This window comes from Amaranthus tricolor, chromosome 10 (genome assembly GCF_026212465.1).
Source record: "Amaranthus tricolor cultivar Red isolate AtriRed21 chromosome 10, ASM2621246v1, whole genome shotgun sequence".
NCBI classification, from domain to species: Eukaryota; Viridiplantae; Streptophyta; class Magnoliopsida; order Caryophyllales; family Amaranthaceae; genus Amaranthus; species Amaranthus tricolor.
Genome location: NC_080056.1, coordinates 1087501 through 1105987, shown reverse-complemented (window position 1 = coordinate 1105987; position 18487 = coordinate 1087501). Strand labels below are relative to the sequence as shown.

Below are 18487 nucleotides of genomic sequence, written 5' to 3'. Positions count from 1 at the left end.
TTTTATAAGCAAATTAACGTTTAACAAATGACTGATAGCTGGTAGCTGATAACTGACTATAGTAACTGATTAGACTAATTGGTTTTATTAATCGGTTTAACCAGCTAATTTTGAATCCGCTGTTGTGAGCAGCTTGTTTAAAAACAGCTTATTCATATCAATAAATTGTTTCAATCAACTTGTTTACCAAACATAGCATTGACTGGTTTAACCTCCCAACCCTTATTTGTATTAAAATTAGCTAAAATTGTTTAATAATTTATTTTGCCAAACATCCCTTAGACATGTTTAACAACAAAATATGACCTTTAGTCACTTTTAAAAGGTTGAGTTTCATTTTTGTCGAGCTCTTTATTTAATGCTATGAATCTGGTTTTAATTATATTTTGTTTTTTTATTTACGTTGTGGTTTAGATTTAAAGTGTATTTGAAAATTTAATTAGGAATGAATTTCCATCGAATGAGATTTGAATTTGACTTTAAATCGAAAAACAAAAATGAGTTAAATTTTGTTATAGATAAAATTTAAATGGCAAAACGAACTTCCATCCCATTGGTTTTACCCTTTTTAGTATGAAATAGGATAAGACAAATAAGTTCACATCCTCATATAAAATGTACCAAAATTGCGTGACATGGATGCAGAGAGCATATCTATTCAACTATATAGTTGTATATTGTCGCTATGTCGTAGTTGTTTTATAAATTAGATTTTTAAATTAGAAAAAATTATATAGAATAATTTAATATTTATATGATTTTCCTATAATAATTTTACCTATTGATTAATCATGAATAATCTCAATTTTAAAGAACATTTGCCTAGAGTAAGTCGATAACCCGCTATTGTAAGTAATTCACCAAAAAAGTAGACAAAAAATTAATATAAAATTAGAAAAAAATTTTGAAATTTTCTATAATATCGACTATTAATTAATCCAATTAATAGGATGTCATATGATTTATAATGCACTTTTTATCAATTGCGACTCGCAACTTTATAAATATTTTTTTCAAATTAATGAAAGGAAACAGCCAAGTGAGAATCAAACTCTATTCTTTACCGGAGAAAGTTGCAACTTTTTAAATAAATATCTCAATTACTGGACCATATGTACATCACACACCTTTTATTCAAGGCTTATCTAAGAAAGAAATCAACATTCATTCATATGAGAAAAGAAGCAATGAATTAAGGAAATATTTATGATTGATTGTTGCATAATTGGTAGTACAATTAACATAATAAAAACAAAATCAAAAGAAACTTTTCAAAATTATTTTTTTGGAGGAAAGAAGTTTGATTTCTTTATTTAAGTGTTAGATAATGTTATAGTTTTAAACATCACATTATTTAGTCAACATTTGAAGATTAAAAATAGTAATGTGTCTTATTAGCTAGCAAAATGCATTATTTTATTTACCATATATCATCAATGCACAACAAACAATCATATTGCAAGTATTATTTACTTCCTTCTATGAATAGAAGAAAAACAAGATCAAAAATGAGTTGGTGTATAATTGTGTAATATATTATGATTACAATCAAGTTATGAAAGCTATCATAAAACATCTTAAGAAGTATCATTAAGAGAATTCATTTTAATTTCTACACAAATACCATATATGACCATAAATCTTGAGAAGTTTTTTCATACCGATTTTATCACCTTATTTGAGAGTATGCATTTACTGCTAGTTTTATTATCATCTCTATAAAAACTATGTTTTGAACCTCATTGATCTTCACACATTCAATCCATCTATAGCGTTTAGGGTTAAAAATTCAAAAACGCAATGAAAACATCTGGATCTCAAATATCCTCTCAAGCCAATTCAAGCTCTTTGGGGGTATCAGAGCTACCACCAAAGAAACGTGGAACGGACAAGGGGAAGGCAACCGGTATTCTTGATGATGAGCCAACAGAAAAAAATGAATTAAATATAGATTTAAACTCCACTGAAATATCACCATCTCCCTTAGATAACCCAAAAATTGCACCAAAAAATGATGAGGAAGCTTTACTTGATGAGCAAGTATCACCAAAAACAAACGCTAAACAACCAAATAGCCAACAGTCTCATTTAGAAAACAATTTTCATTCAAACCTTACCAAAGTTTCTACAAAAGGAGAATCATCTATTAATCATCCCCAAGATCCACCTTCACCACCATCTCCTCCACCATCCCTTCCACCTCGAAATCCTATCGTTTGCAAGTTCTGCGGCCAAAAATTCTCAACTACACAAGCCCTTGGTGGTCACCAGAATGCACACAAGCATGAACGAGAGATGCAACGCGCAGCAAAAGCTGCACAAGATTATGCAACAAGTCCTTATATTTACCAATCTCCAACCATAATTAGGGCACCTTCACCTCAAGGATCCTATTATGCACAACATCAACAACTTCAATATCCTTCTTATTACCATGGATTAGCTCCTAAAGGATGGCATCAACACCCAATAAGACCATTTTACAATAATAACCCCCTAGGAATCAACTTTGTTCAATCTCAACCAAGTCTTACTCATAACGTAGGAGGGTTTTTTGGACATCCTTCTTTAAGGCCAATGAATCTTGCATATGACCCTGGCTGGCCGAGGCCGCTTTTTGTGACAACAAATGGCTCAAGTTCCATGAACTATAATCCTTTTGCAGCTTCTAACATGTCAAATTTGACACATGTTTGGTCTGTGAACAATAACCAATCCTCGGAATCACTACACCCTAATGAATCTAAAACAGTTGATCTTACCCTTAGGCTTTGATCGATCAAGAATAGGTTCAGTGAATTTCTCCCTTTGCATTTTTTTTCCTATATTAAAAGATATTTTCTAGTTGTATGTTTAGGAACATATATTGAAATACACCTATATCATATATATGTATGTTAAATTTTCAATACATGTTCTTTTAGTATGTGTAAATGCATGTATGCATTTACTACTGTTATCTTTATTTTGAGTTGACATAATCTAGATGGTTTTCTTGTAATATGAAAAAGTTGTGCCTCTATAAAGGAATTAGAAATTTATATAGAAATAATTAAAATTGGTGTGATATACATGAAATTTTCAGTTTTTTCTCCGATACTAACTAAATCTTCAGCGTCAATTTTAAAAAGGCGCACTAATTAAGATGCTAAGGGTCCTCCAAGGTCTAAGCTTTAGGGGCTACAAGAAAACACTAGCATTTGAGCGTGGAGGTGTTCATTCGGTTGATCGGGTCGGTTTCGGGCGGGTGTTATTCGGTTCGGTTGCATTTCGGATCGGTTATTTTTCGGCTGTGTGTTACAACGGGTCACACTCGGGTCGAGTCGGTTAGTCACGGTTCGGTTGGAGATCGGTTATTCAAGCTATCGGGTTTGCATCAGTTCGGTGTCGGTTGAAGTTCGTGTCGAGTGTCAATCGGTCTCGGGTTGTCATCGATTACTAATTGGTTCGGTTTTTTCGGGTATAGATCGGGTTCGAGCTTTATTTTTCGAGTAGTTATCGGTTACGGATAACTATTGATCGGGTCAATATCGAAATAAGTTAATAGTCAGGTTTTTAATTGATGTATGCTCATTTACTTACAAAAAATAATTAACGATTTTTTTATCAGATATAGCAGATAGGGGTGTCAAACAGGTCGGGTTGGGTCATTTTCAGGTTCGGGTCATATATAAATGGGTCAATAAACCCTTGACCTGAACCTGACCCATTTAATTAAATGGGTCAAAAATTGAAACTCCGACCTGATCTGTAGCAGATCGGGTCAACCTGCTAATGACCCATTTAACCTGCTTTTTTTTTTAGGTCATTAAATTCATATATTTCAGGTCATTTGACCCATTTAACCTTAATTAAAAGCTTCCTCCAAAAATAAACGTATGCCACTTAATGCAGCAAGCACATGGTATTCTTTAGTAAAAGGCGAAAGAATAGTTCGGTTTGTGCTCACGACGTGGCTGCGTAAGTTAATATGAGATATGTGGAAGTGATTTAAAGGATTTTTCTTTTATTAGTATCTTTCATAGCCGATGTAAGTTTAATATTGTATATTGTAAGTTTAATCAAGTTGAGTGAATGAAACTTATCAAAACAATCGATTAGATTATTATAAACTTACAGTCTTACATAGTTTTGAAGTTTTTTAAGTATAATGAAACCTAAAATTAACTAAATAAACTATTAGAAATATAGTATTAGTCTATATATTAATTAATATTAATCAATTAGATACTTAATCGATCGTTTAATAAAGATTTAATTGGAACTTGTCTAATATAGACTTGAAGCTATGTCGTTAAATTGTAAGTGAGAATGAATATTGTAAGTTTGATCAAGTTGAATGAACAAAACTAATCAAAACAATCTATTAAACTATCATAGACTTATTGTCTTACATAGATACTTAATCGATAGTATATTAAAGATTTAATTGTAACTTGCAAGTTGTCAATTATTATGAATTCAACGAAATTAAACCACTAATAACGAATTAAAATTTTATTTAATTATGTTTACATAATATATAAGTTATTTAATAACCTCATAATTATAAATAATTCTTATTCAATTTTATTGCTAATTAGCTTTTTTAAGAAAATATTCATTAAAATAGTATTTACCATTAATTAAATTTAAGCCATTGATAATGTGTAATGTGAATGAATGAATGGTTTTGATAATGTCCACCTCTTCTATCCTTAAAAACTTTCAATAACCAATTACATACAACTATAAATGTCACATGGATTTTGGATTTTAACCATTGATTTCAAAATGGTTTCAATCTTAGCCCTTCATTAATATTGACATAAGAGTAAAAAAAAATAAAAAAAAGAAAAAAAAAGAAAAAAACTAAGCCTAACAATACTTCACATTTCTAATTCTGCTTTCTAACTTCTAAGCTAATCTAAATCTTCCTTCCTGCAAGTTTCCTGCTTTCCCAAAAAAAAGACTGCTGCCTGCCGCAAGCTAATCTAATTCTGCTTTCCTCACCGTCACTGCCTGTCGCCGGTGGCTCTGACACTACAGTCTGGCGCTGCTCCTGCTTGCTGCTGCTCACGCCTCACTTGGTCGAAAGTCGAGGGTCGACTGTACTGTATTCCTCTTCTACTCTTTACAAAAACCGTAAAAATCAAATTTTTGATTTTTTTAGGTATTTTCACTCTTAATTGTAATCTTAATCTTAATCTTAAATTCTTAATCTTGTTGTTCTAATCTTTATTGTTAATTTTGATTCTTGAATTTTAATAGAATATTGTTTCTTGATTTTTTTTTTGTTTATGTTTTTGGAGTGATTGAATCTTTGTTATTGTTAATGTGTTTGTTAATGTATTTGTTTATCTTGAATACTTGAATTATTGAATATTTCTTGATTTTAGATATATGTGCTTCGAGCCCCGCTACACCCGCCTACAAAACAGCAGCAGCTGCTGCCTTTTCGTGCACCACCACCAGCAGCTACGGCTGTCTGCACTACCACCAAGGCCCACCGCGGTGTCTTGACCCTCCTGTGAAAGTTTTGTTCATAGCTTTGAAAGTTTTGTCCTTCTTAGCTTTAGTTTTTTAATATTTAGCTTTGAAAGTGTGTACATATATAGAATACATTCAAGATTGAATTAGTATATAATTATTTTTTATTGCTTTAGCCATGAATTCAATTACTCCAATAACTGTTTTTTGAATTAGTATATAATTGTTTTTTATTTAAATAAGGATGGACTTTGAAAATGAAATACCTAGTCCGAAAACTTGTGTTCTTCCTTTTTCCGTATTATTAGAAAACTGAAATTGGACTTAATTTGCTAAATTTAGGTGAAAATTTGATTAGGATTTATAACAGTTCGATTTACAATCGGTTCGGGTTTGTATCAGTTCGGGTTAAAAACAGTTCGATTAATAATCGATTCGGGTTTGTATCAGTTCGGGTTAAAAACAGATCGATCTTAATCGGTTTTAGTCAGGTTACAATCGGTTACGTGCATAATTCGGGTCGGATTTGATTCGGATCGATCACTGTTCAGTTCGGGTAACATCGGTTAAGGTTTATATGTCGGTTATAAAATTCGGTTGCAGTTCGAGTTCGATTTTGCCCTTTTCGGTTATCAAACGGTTCGAGTGAAGTATCGGTTCGGGTAATTGCGGTTCGGTAAACCTTAAAAACTTACATTTTTTCGGGTCAGATAATTTTCGATTCCGGGTCGGATTTTCGGGTCGGGTTTGTTTTGAACAGCTCTAAGCGTGAGGTACTTAAAATTAAAAAAAAAAAAATTATCCCCAAAACAAGAGGGATATGATAGACTACTAATGTCCTCGTAGTTTACCTTTTTGTGTTCTTACCATCTTACTCTTCTTGTTTCTTTTATTATTTTTATTTTTTTGTCCCCTTTATTTTGTACGTGGGTCTACTTTTTTATTTATCGGCCTTTATTTTATCTTTTTCGTATAGTTATGTCTTCGTTTCTTTGTTTTCGTTTCCGTTTCATATATATATATATATATATATATATATATATATATATATATATATATATATATATATATATATATATATATATATATATATATATGCCATTTAAAAAGTTTTCATGGAGACTAAAATCACTGGGCACTCTAAGGCATTGTGAGGCTCTTAACTTAGACTTAATAAGTCCTCTTAGGCATCGGTTGTAGGGAATTATGTTGCTTAAGCGTCCATCCGATCGATTGCTCACCCAAGACGCGTCTAGTTGATCTTTTAAAACAAAAATTATAAAAATAGAGTTGTAAATCATATCCAATCTCCATGAATATAAATATGACTCTAAAATGATTATGCATACAAAAATTCTTAAATAATCAACTCAAAATATTATATTCAAAAGTAGACTAACAAACAATGAAAACTCAACACAAAAATAAATCACACATTTGATAAACAACTAACAAGGACAAGAAAGTAATTTGTCATTCCTATATTGAAAGACAAGTTACAATTCAATGATCTCATTATTACTAGCAATTGTCAAACTATATATAGTTCGACATTGAAATCTTCTTTAGGCATACATTCAAATTTTAGACTTGAATCGGAAAATAAATTGTTTAGTAATTCAAAGTGATCATTGATTAAAATCATGATCTTATGTGATCAACAAGATCTCAAGAAATGTTGCGATAATCAAATTTTAGTCTATGGTTCCAATCACCTTATCTGGGAAGATACTAATATTTAGATTATTTTAAATCAAAAATCTTTTATTTTCTGACCCTTTTTTTTTGTTGTCTACTTTAAAAAATAGCTCAAAATAAATAAAAGAAGAATTGTTGAAAGTAGAGGGAACAGATTTTATAATGATATGTCATGGTTTAATTTGTTTTTTATAACTTTTTCTTAAAAAAATAGAATAAGGACTCTTCTATTAATAAAAGGTGACAATTGATTTTTTTAAAATTTGTACTCTCTAACTATTGTTAATAAACTCAAAACACCTCCATTCATTATTTAAATTTGTGTACCCTTTGGGATACTTAACCGAACACTATCCACGTTACTTTTATCCGGCTATTTTGGTACATTTTGAGTCAATGAGCAATAGTTTGGGATGCGGTATACAAGGTTAAGTATTCCAATATTTAAGGGTATACAAAATTAAATAATAGCTTAAGGTATTTTAAGTCAATGAGCAATATATAAGAGTATTATTTACAATTTTTTATGTTTGAAAAAAAATTCAAATTTGTGGTGGCAAATGGCAATAAATAATGGTATTTTAGTTTATTTTACATGGAAAGTTTTTTTTTAATTAACTTAAAGCTTCATTATGACAAATCAAGAAAAGCCAATAGCATACATCTATCTCATCTAGCTATTATATGGACAACAATATTCTCACACCAATCATACATAACTACATTGGAGATTTCGTACTTCTAAAGTGAAAAAATTTAAATTGGACAAACAAAATAAAGCAAAAAAGAATTAATTTAAACATCATAATTAAAATTTTTAATTCGCCATTTCATAATGCTTTAACCCTAAGAGAAATTCATCTCAAAAAAAAAAAAAGAAAAGAAACTAAGAGAAATTAAGCACTATATATCATTTAAGAAAAATTTAACTTATTTTATAAAAGGGGAGTGAAAGGCAATATATAATTAAGAAGTCAATAAACCAAATAAAACAAAAAAAGAAAGTCAATAACTCTGTTGTCCTTTTCCCTTCCCTACTTTTTCTATATAAACTCTTAATTTTCATGTTAACGAGTTTTACTTTTCATATTTCAGATAAATGCTACTTGTTCTCTATTTTCTCTTCCATTATATGATTCATAATAATATCCATTTATTTTCTATTTAATTCCCTAATTTATTTTTCTTATAATTATTTTCAATTTGATTTAAATTTTTGGAACAAATAATAGTTAAGTGGTCAAAAAGAATGGATACAATTGATCAAAAGGATGAATTGAAAATCAACTTTCGCCTAGAAGTGTTGAATAATGTGTAATTATTTTTTTGCTACTAGTTTGTTTTTATATTTGTTGCTTTTGCTAATTTTTTCCTAAGTCATTTCTGTGTATCTTCACGTGCACATCTTGAACAATCTTTTAAATGGCCGGACTAATATAAACAAAATGACAATAAACAAATTTAAGGGCACTAATAAATACGAATTTTAAGTATGAAAAATTTGTCGGGAACTCTATCTATACCAATTCATAAAAAGACTCAATTCTAATTACCCCAATATTATTAAGTCGTTTTTGTTTGAACAATGTTACTTGATACTTCGTCTTATTAACTCTTTTTACAGTAAAAGGTCGTTAAGATAAATCTTTGATTAACGTTGTATTTTATGAATGTATTTTTATATATTTTTTAATATTGTATATATTTAGATTTTCGTAAGAACTATTTTCCTGTTTAATGAATTAAATTTTTTTTTAATTAATAGGATTATTAGGAAATTGAAAGAATATACAGAGAACAGTAAAAATCCAGATATTTTACTCAAATTAAATCAATTAGTTTACAAGTTAGAGGAGAAGATGGTTAGCAAGGCAACAAGCAAGGTATTCACATGAAATTTCTATGTTGTAACAGGGTTTTTTTTTCTGTGTAAATTTCGTTGAATTAAATTTATTTTTACTAAATCGAATTTATTTTTGTTATAATAAACTCTGCTTTTGCAAGACTAAAATCAATGTTAGTAATTTCACATAATATTTTTTTACTAAATTGAACTTATTTTGCTAAATAAAAAATTAACCTTAGTAAAATTTAGATCTTAATAGTTCATAGCTTCAATGTTCTATGATTTTTTATATTAATTAAAATCTACCATTCATTGTACATGTAGTACTTAACAACTATAAGGTTAATGGCTTTTGATGAAGAATCCAAATTAATCTTGCCCTTAAATAGCTACTATATTTTTGTTATTATTTCATCAGTTCTTTTAAATTTGCTATATACTTTATACAAATGTGTAGTTGAATTCAATAATGACTTATACAAGAGATTTACATAAATTGACTAAGAATATATATAAACATACAAGTATGTAAAGTGAAGTTTGGAGATTGGTTTGCTGAATAATATATGTCAATTGTGGAACTGATATTGGTTCGGGTAGACGATCAAAATATTTTGACACTAAGGCTCTAACGTTGTTGAAGCTTAAAAGTTATTACGTTGAACGATTAATGTGTACATTGCACACAAAATGAACACCTTAAACCATCTCAACATGTTCAGATTTTGATCGTATGTTTTTCGATCATAGATATCGTTGAACTTCTTAGGTGTTTATTTGTAAGCATGTAATTCGATTTCTACTATCATAGACTTCGATTCATACGATTGATTTCGTAAATGATAAGTTTTCTTCCCCTAATATTGTCATGCAGGAAGATTACATAGTTAGTATACTTCACAAGCTGCATTTGGCAAAAAGTAAACTCGTCGATGATCTAATGGAACCTCACCTAGGGAATCAGATGCATACGACGACTCTGGCTCAACTTGCTCACTCCAATCAGGCACAACAAAATCTCGATGGCACTCATTCTTTACTGCAGCAGGACAATGATTTGAGAATAGACAGGTTCGGGTGAAGTCAGTGGCAGCTACCGATATCCTGTATTCAACGAATCCACCAAAGAAGCCAGAAAACAGAACCGATTCCATGAAGTCAGTGTCAGCTACCGCCAATGCCACTGCTAAACTTCCGGGTCATTTTCCTGCACAAACTGATCAGAATAAGAAGGTCGAGTCCATGTTACCGCCTATGACTACAGCTACTGCTAAACTCCCCAATCATTTTCTTGATCGGAATCAGAAAGTCAAGTCCATGAACTCGATTCTACCACCTACAGCCAATGCTTCTGCTCAACTGCCCGAGCATTTTCTTGCACAAACAAATCAGAACAAAAACGTCGAGTTCATGAACTCGACTTTACTACCCACAATCAATGCTAATGCTAAACTATCCAAACCTGTCTCTGCACAAACTGATTCGATTTCATCTTTTCTCGAACATTCTCAATCGGCTGAGTCAATCTCTCTTAAAGTTCAAGCAAATGAAACCCTCTGTGAGGCCAAAACAGGCATAGAGTCGGATGGCCCAGGAACACCCGAATTATTAGCATCATTATTCTCTTTAGATTCCGGTGATTCAGAAAACAGTCAGACTTCACATGATGCTAAACAGACTTTTGAGCGCTTATATTATTCGGTATGTCTGTCAATGTTTAACCCGCCTCTATAAGTTTCTTCTTAAGTTAATCGGTTTTTACATCGTGTTAAGGTATGGCGGCACAAACACAATGTGTAACTATTACTTCATATGTTCCATGGATGGCATTATCTCCATTGATTAGGCGGGTGAGCTGCCCGTGTATGCTGATAATGATAATGATGATCCTCGCGTATACTTAACCCATTTATACGACGCCTCTCGGTGAGACTGTCTCATACAACAATTTATGCTTTAAACAACGCAGCACAAAATAATTTGGTTGAGAGTGATAGTTTTGGCATATCTATATTTGTAGTGATAATATGAGGGAAAATGTGAAATCATTTCAAATTAAAAAATGTATCATAGTAAATGAGATATTATGAATTGGAATGGTCTATGTAGAGTTGTTTATATACTCATGTCCCATCAAATTGATACACTAGTATTTGTTAGGATAATAAGATAATAACTTTAGATTGTGTGTATAATATTAAAAAAAATATAGAGAGAGCTAAATAAATAAAAGTGGTAAAAAGTAGAACATTTAGCGATATAATTGACACATCCGAAATTAAAATAGTATAGAATAAAATTAAAACATGACAAGAGTATTACAGATTTACAACCGAATTGATTTTATCATAGCTATCGATTAGAAAGGGTAAAGTGGGCAATCGCCTAGGATCTTAAATTTTTTAGGGCCCAGAAAATATATATTTATGTACCAAAATTGATGTTAGCAATACAAAACAAAATAGTATCATATTATTTATTACACCTTAAAGTTTGAAGGGTCTTTTCCATCTCTCGCTTTGAGGCTCAAAAATGAGTGAGACGCGCTGAATTTTATATATAGAAATGAATATTCGATCCACTTTAAACTAAAATTTTGATTATTCGCCTGTGACCCACTCCTAAATCCTATCACTATATCAACAAGATAAGTCAATGAAGGTGGCTGGACAACAAGTGAATACCAAAAAGAAAAAAATCATCTTCTATGAAACTTCTTAACTTGCATTTCTAAGGATATAAGAAGTGTATGCATTAATTGTGTAATCATCAAATCAAATCAAACCCAATAACAAATACAAATCCAATTCCCAAATTTTATCCCAAAAAACTAAAAAAAAAATGGCAAATCAAAAAATTGAATGCCATGATTCCACCCTTTCAATTAGACAGTTAGATCCTGATACTGATGTTGATGATCTAATGGTATGGGCATCAGATGATGAAGTGACAAAATTTTGTAGTTGGGATACCTACACTTGTAGGGATCAAGCAATAGAGTATATAAACAACTTTGTCCTAAATCACCCTTACTATAGGGTAGTATGCCTAAACAATAAGGCAATTGGTGCTATTTCTGTTACAAGTAACAAAGGTAGAGATAAGTGTAGGGGAGAAATGGGTTATGTCTTGGCATCCCAATATTGGGGTCGAGGGATCGCCACGAAGGCGGTGAAGATGGTGGTGTCTACGATATTCGAAGAGCAGCCGGAGTTGGAGAGGGTTGAGGCTTTGGTGGATGTGGATAATAAGGGTTCACAAAAGGTGTTGGAGAAGGTAGGGTTTTTAAAAGAGGGGGTTTTGAAAAAGTACTGTATTCAAAAAGGGAAGATTTGTGATATGGTTATGTTTAGTTTGCTTTCTAGTGATGTTCGTTTGTTATAGTTATCCAAGAATTAATTAGGTTTGTTGTATTTAACCCAAGATTTATTTAATTTAGAATAAATATTTGTTTGTTACAAAATTGATACTATTTGTTCATGAAGTTAAGATGAACAATACATAAGTTAAATAATTCCATCCATTTTGAAAATGTATCTCCATTTGATCAAAAAGCTTTTGAATTTGGAAATTTTGGAACTAAAAAAATGAATTTTGAATAGAAATCCTTGTAAAATTCCAAGATTTAAACATGAAAATCTAATGTTTTTTAATTTCAAGAAAATTCATATACCAACATCATTTTTCAAAATATTCATCTTTTCATCCTTGTATTATAGATATTATCTCGTATCTAAATTACCAAACTCAAAAAAAAAATACAAGCTATTAATCCCAATAAATATATTTATAAATCAAAACAAGTACTAAAACCATAAATTCATTTTCGATATATAAAACCACAAATCAAAATCACTTCCATGTTCTAAAATTCTGCATGAAAGCAATTTTCGATTCCAGCACAAATTTCCATTTTGCTGCCCTAAAATAAAGAAGATTTTACAAGCAAAATTCAAGTTGAACAAGCTCATTAAGTATTGGGCAACTTTTCAAGTATTACCCCTTTTTAATTGGGATGAATATAAAATATGAAATCTCCAACTTTGCTTTGAACAAACAAGGCAGGATACAACCAGAAAATGACCGGATTGGACGAAATATCTCGATCACTTGAATTGCTTTATAACAGATAATCTGGATGCATCGAAATCCAAACAGTCTGGCAAACACAGATTTTACTGTCTACACTTTGTTTGTTCGTTGCCTCTCATTTCAAACAGCTAAATTTATTGTCACAAGTTAACACCTGAAACTCACAAGTTTTAATAGCATATAAGTAAATAGCACGAGTAAGTAACGATCTATAAAATGAAATGATAGCGAATTCATGTAGATGACCAAACGATCTCATGCAAATGACCCCAATCTTTTAGATTCAAGGCTTTGGCATTGTATTTGTCCCTGAAACAATTAAATAAAATGACAGTAGAAATTTTGATTTCTCATAATTTTAACCTCTAATCTAGAGGTAACCCTCCTATATATGCTACAAATACATGTCAAAACAAGGAAGAAAGGGACAATAATCAGATGTATTATCTAACATAATGCCGAAGCAGGTTAAGAGCTAAATAAAAGGTAAGAGATAAAACTTAACTAATTCAATTAAAAGACAACTCAGCCGCAGTAAGAATTAGGATCAGATTCTCACCATTTAATCACGAGCAAGGCAGGATAGGTCTTTCAGCCCTCACCAGTATTGATTGATTTAGAGTGTCTCAAGCTCTCACAGCCAGGACAATTATGTAAACTTTCATGAATATAAATGTCACAATCAAGACAGAAATACTTTTTGCATTTTGGGCAAGTAACACAGTAGCCAGATGCAGTACCTGCATCAATCACAAAAAATTGTTGATAACCATCAAAGAACAAAGCAAATCACTGATGAAGAGCCTATGTTTGGAGAAGAGAGTAAAATGTTGCTAAATTCAACATCATTTTTCACACTTTCCATGCCTATTGACAAATAACTATCACTAGTGTATCAAATAACAGTAATGGTGTGTTTGGATGGAAGGATTTGGAGGGAAAGGAAGAGGAAAGATTTGGAGGGAAGAAGAATCCCTTTGTTGGATAAAAAATGAGAGGGAAGGGATTTGAAGGGGAGGGATTTGGAGGGAATAGATAGAATAATTTTTGTTAAGGTCACAACTCACAATCGATCCATAGTTGAGAAGATTTGGAAGCAAACTGTCATCTCTCTTCCTTTCCCTTCCGTCCCCTCCTAAACAAGAGTAACTTCCCTCGCTTTCCCCTCCCCTTCTTCCTTTCTTTTCTTTTCGAAATTCTTATCCAAACGAAGTGTAAGAGGTATAACAACTAACTTAAACTCAAATCATCATTCAAATGTCTTACAAATTCAAGAACTAATCATTGGTTGTTGATTTATAACAACTAATTACAAATCATCAGTACACATCGGTTTTACATGATAGCTCAGACATAAAGCTAACTGCACAACAACACATGCCCCAACATAAGGGGATATCTCATTGGAATCAGTAACTTGCAGAATTACTTTAGGAAAATATCATATAATCTTCTCAAAATAATCTCAACTAAAAATCAATTCAGTTCGAATTATTTTAAGAAGACCGTTAATAATTGAGAAGGTAAGATTATTCATGATAATTAACAAACGTACAACATTCTTCATTTGAAAATATTGATGGACAGATCAGGCCAACAGGTTTTAAATGGGCCTATATAGTCCTCACTGTTAATCAGCTCAAATAAAAAGTTCTATGCTCATCTGTTAGACTTAAAAATCAGTGTCCGGCACCAGCAATCTTAACAGCTGCTTTTGTCAAACTTCCTAATCGAAATTATCACATAACAGAAGGCAAGAAGCACATAAAATCATCAAAAGCAGACACTATGGCAGAGAAAGAGCTAAACAAATATAAAGTCTAGCTTCTGCCACAAGCATGTCAAGCAAAATCAGATACAAAACATCTATGGAAGAAGCTCAAGTCACAAATTATAATCCACTCAAAGTCATTAGCGAGTTTCACACAATTGAAAACCATTAGTTGCTCTATAAATGAGCAACTCAAAATATCATCTTTTTTAGCCATAACAAAAAAGTTGATTAACAATGACTCACTAAAATTCAGTACTTTGTGCAATTTCTCTATTAACCAGGACAATAACTAAAAGCAAAACTAATTAAAATACTATAATCATATCTATGACTGCTTACCAGGATTCATCAGATTCTGAATGCATCCGAAACATGTCTCTATTGATTTTTTCCCAGTCATATTTCCTTGTGAAAATGATACTTCATCAAATGGTGTTATTGGGAAGAGGTGATGATATGACCTTGCTAAATGGGGGGAAGAAACAAGAGTCAGCCCACATATGCGACATTCTGTAGGCAACTCACACACACGTGCCTTGCATCTTGGACAGGTGTAACCAGCACCAACCTTAGCCTCTTTATGGCAGACACATATTGAAGCTACACCTTCAGCTGCTCTTTGAGGAAAACCCATCCTAATCAAATTAGCAATTGCATACTCAGCTATGGCTGGAGGAGGTGGTGCATGTTCCAGCAACAGTTCTTTCAGATGGAGCTACAGGAGAAAACATTGAGGAAATGATCAAAATGGCTATAAGAATAGCATAAACTGATTTCAGCACTAAAGTCACAAAAAAATCAGTTCCTTCGCATGAAATATCTAGAACATTCTTCCAACAGTAACTCACCTCATCCAGAGCAATAGAATATGATCCTCCTGTTTCCTGGCAGATATGTTTGCAAATAAACATCTCGGCAGAAAGACCCACAATGGAACACCTAATTTTAGATTTCTTGCATCTTTGAATAGTCTCCATTATGTCTCCTGGATCACAAGTGCTAAGAGCCGAATACAAGATAAGAACTTCACGATGGCCATATGATGGAACTTGTACCAGATATTCATGAACAAGTTCTAAAGCATTCTGCAAAGAAGCATCTCCTGAACACACTAACTTCTTCATCAAGGCCTTAATATGAGATTCAGGGCTTCCACCCATATCTGTTAAGCAATTAGCAACACCATCTTTAATTACCACAAGACCTATTTGACTAAGTGGATTCTGATCAAAAAATTCCCTTACGAAAGCCTCTACATGTTTAGCAATTACAGCCATTCTGCTTGGTTTGAAATCCATCTCAGTCGCTGCCTAAAGAGAAAATTTCAAACTTCAAACATAAAGAAGAGTAAATCAATGATAAATGAATCAATAGTTACTCAAAACAGCTTCCTTGGTATTTCCAGCAATTAAAACTCTCACCAATAATCTAATAATTACAAAAACTTTCCCCACCTGTGTACTTATCTAGCTTAATGATAGTGCAGAGCAAATCTAAAATAACTGATTAATGACTTAAATTGCACACATGTGTCAAACACTTCACGATATACAGATTCTACAGCTTTGTGCGAAAACTGGCAATGGTATTGTTGAAATAATACTACACTATCTACACTAGACACTGATCAGAGATCAATACTATGTAAAACTAGAAATCCATCTAGTTGGAAGTCAGAGTCTGCGTCCTTTCATATTCATCCTTAACTCCAAAATGATAAAGAAAAAGAAGTCTCATTATTGTTTGGAACAAACATAACAACACCTACTCAACTAGCAGGCAAAATTGGGCTGAATAAATGATAAATATACACATTTTAAGATTTCTTTACCCGTGAAAAATCCATGACGACATATAGATAGCGAATAAGGCCTTTCTGAATTCGAGTAGCTGTTGAAGTAGACGAGATGGCACGTATACGCCGACGGTACTGAGCATGGGAGAGCATCTTATTATCAATTGGCCGTAAAAGACCGGACTCATCTTCTTGCAAAGATTCCCATGATCTCTCGTCAGTATAGGCCCTCTCCCATGCAGACATATCGTTATCCTCATCTTCATCCTCCTCGTCTTCATCTCGATCAAACTGTCTTCCTCTAGAATGACTAACCTCCCTATGTTCAATGCTATTCATCATTTCTACACAAGAAAGCAACTCAAAATTAAATATTTTTAATCAAAACCAATAAACCATCCAAGCAGAGGTCATAGTCATCAACTCAGCATCCTAAACAAAGTCGGGGTCCAGGAAAACCATCCAAGCGGAGGCGGATCCGAAAAAACAAGTGATGTCGATAATTTAATCTTCATTTGATTAACGCAATTGTTCAGTCAAGTTTTTATATTTTTAAACTAACACATAATGTCACCATTTAATCTTCATTTTAATCATATTTTAAAAAACGACACAATTTTTTTTAATGCCTTCAACACTATTTAATCCTTATGCTATTTTTGATCATAGTAATTTCATGAGGACTGATTAAAAGAGTACGAATTTAGCATTTTCAGTGCAAAAGTGAGAGCAAATTTTAAGATAAAGAGAGGGAAGAAATATTCCCACTACTCTCAACAATTTACAACCTAACAAAATTCCCAATGCGTAAACCATATTATGAGATTTACCAAATTCCAATATCTGCATATGGTCAAAATGCAGTAGACGAATAAAATAAAAATTCAATATAACCTAATGAAATGACAAAAGAATTCACCATGTATTAAGACCCAACTAAAATAAATCCAAAAAATTATTCTAGCTGCTAGATTCATCAAAATTTTATTAAGACCAATTGCTAGATTCATCAAAAAATCCCAAAAATCAACTCATCCCAATTGCTTAGAACAAAATTAAATTAAAAAAGCTTGAGTCATTTAATCAGACGTTCTTGTTCTTCGACTTCAATAAAATGCAATAACCAACGTTCCCAATCCCAACCATCAACATCATCAACTTCCTCAACAAATCCATCATCCAACTTATTTTCCCTCATCAAAACTTCAATCTTTTGACGTATATTTAAGCCTAATATTAAAAACTCTTCAATCGCTTGAGCAGCAGCGATGAAGAGGAAGGTTGAAGATTTGGTTATGGAGGCTCTCCTTGTGGCGTAAATTGGAAGGTAATCTGCCTCGGAGAACATGAACTTTGAACTTGAACAGTGTGTTACAACACTCCAATAGTTCAAAAATACAGCAACCTCTAATATATTGAAACTCTAATAAATTCCAAAAAATTAGATATGAAACCTTAAATTTATAAATTTACCTCCAATCAAACTAAAAACCCTAAATTGATTAACAAATATGGTTTGGGGTATTGTATAATCATCAATCATGAATTAACAAACAATGTTTAACAATTAACATTCAAAGAAATGAGAAATCTAAAACAATTGCACAAATTTAAAACTAAAGAAAGAAATAGAAAAAAAAATTATATACATGGTTTGGAGTTTTGGTGGCTAGCTGCGGCAAGTTCGATGGGCCGATCACGGGTTAATGCCTGCCTAGGGGGCATTAACGCCGGACGGTGAAGGTGGCAGTTAAGGTCAGTGGCTGCGTCAGGTAAGTGGTAAGGGTTTTAATTTTGATGGATGAAGGTCAGA

General features: G+C 32.0%; 3 protein-coding genes and 1 non-coding gene across 8 annotated transcripts in view; 2 read left to right on the top strand and 2 right to left on the bottom strand.

Moving 5' to 3' along the window:
- The first annotated feature begins 1800 nt into the window (after nt 1-1800).
- On the top strand, nt 1801-2775 carry LOC130825900 (uncharacterized). The gene has a single exon (XM_057691360.1). The coding sequence runs from the start codon at nt 1801-1803 to the stop codon at nt 2773-2775; it is 975 nt and encodes a 324-aa protein (XP_057547343.1).
- A 1068-nt stretch (nt 2776-3843) lies between these two features.
- LOC130826381 (U5 spliceosomal RNA) lies at nt 3844-3958 on the bottom strand. The gene has a single exon (XR_009047084.1). It is a non-coding gene; the product is annotated as a U5 spliceosomal RNA (small nuclear RNA).
- A 7533-nt stretch (nt 3959-11491) lies between these two features.
- LOC130826093 (uncharacterized) lies at nt 11492-12593 on the top strand. Its single transcript, XM_057691631.1, has one exon. It carries the CDS (start codon nt 11855-11857, stop codon nt 12395-12397), a length of 543 nt encoding a protein of 180 aa, XP_057547614.1. The 5' UTR covers nt 11492-11854; the 3' UTR covers nt 12398-12593.
- A 188-nt stretch (nt 12594-12781) lies between these two features.
- Nucleotides 12782-18487, bottom strand: part of LOC130826092 (general transcription factor IIH subunit 2) — an 11546-nt gene continuing 5840 nt past the window's right edge. For 4 of the 5 annotated variants that reach the window (XM_057691627.1, XM_057691629.1, XM_057691628.1 and 1 more), the window contains 5 exons: nt 16711-17018; nt 15728-16189; nt 15219-15594; nt 13665-13845; nt 12782-13259 (listed from right to left, as the gene is read on the bottom strand). In XM_057691627.1, the coding sequence (XP_057547610.1) occupies nt 13697-13845; nt 15219-15594; nt 15728-16189; nt 16711-17016 (1293 nt within the window). In that variant the 5' untranslated portion in view covers nt 17017-17018 and the 3' untranslated portion in view covers nt 12782-13259; nt 13665-13696. Of the gene's footprint in view, nt 13260-13664; nt 13846-15218; nt 15595-15727; nt 16190-16710; nt 17019-18323 lie in introns of all 5 variants that reach the window. The other variant, XM_057691624.1, reaches the window with a different exon arrangement.

Bases quoted from the DNA above. Each gene is read 5' to 3' on its own strand.
- LOC130826093 (XM_057691631.1), top strand. From the start codon at position 11,855: ATGGCAAATCAAAAAATTGAATGCCATGATTCCACCCTTTCAATTAGA.
- LOC130825900 (XM_057691360.1), top strand. From the start codon at position 1,801: ATGAAAACATCTGGATCTCAAATATCCTCTCAAGCCAATTCAAGCTCT.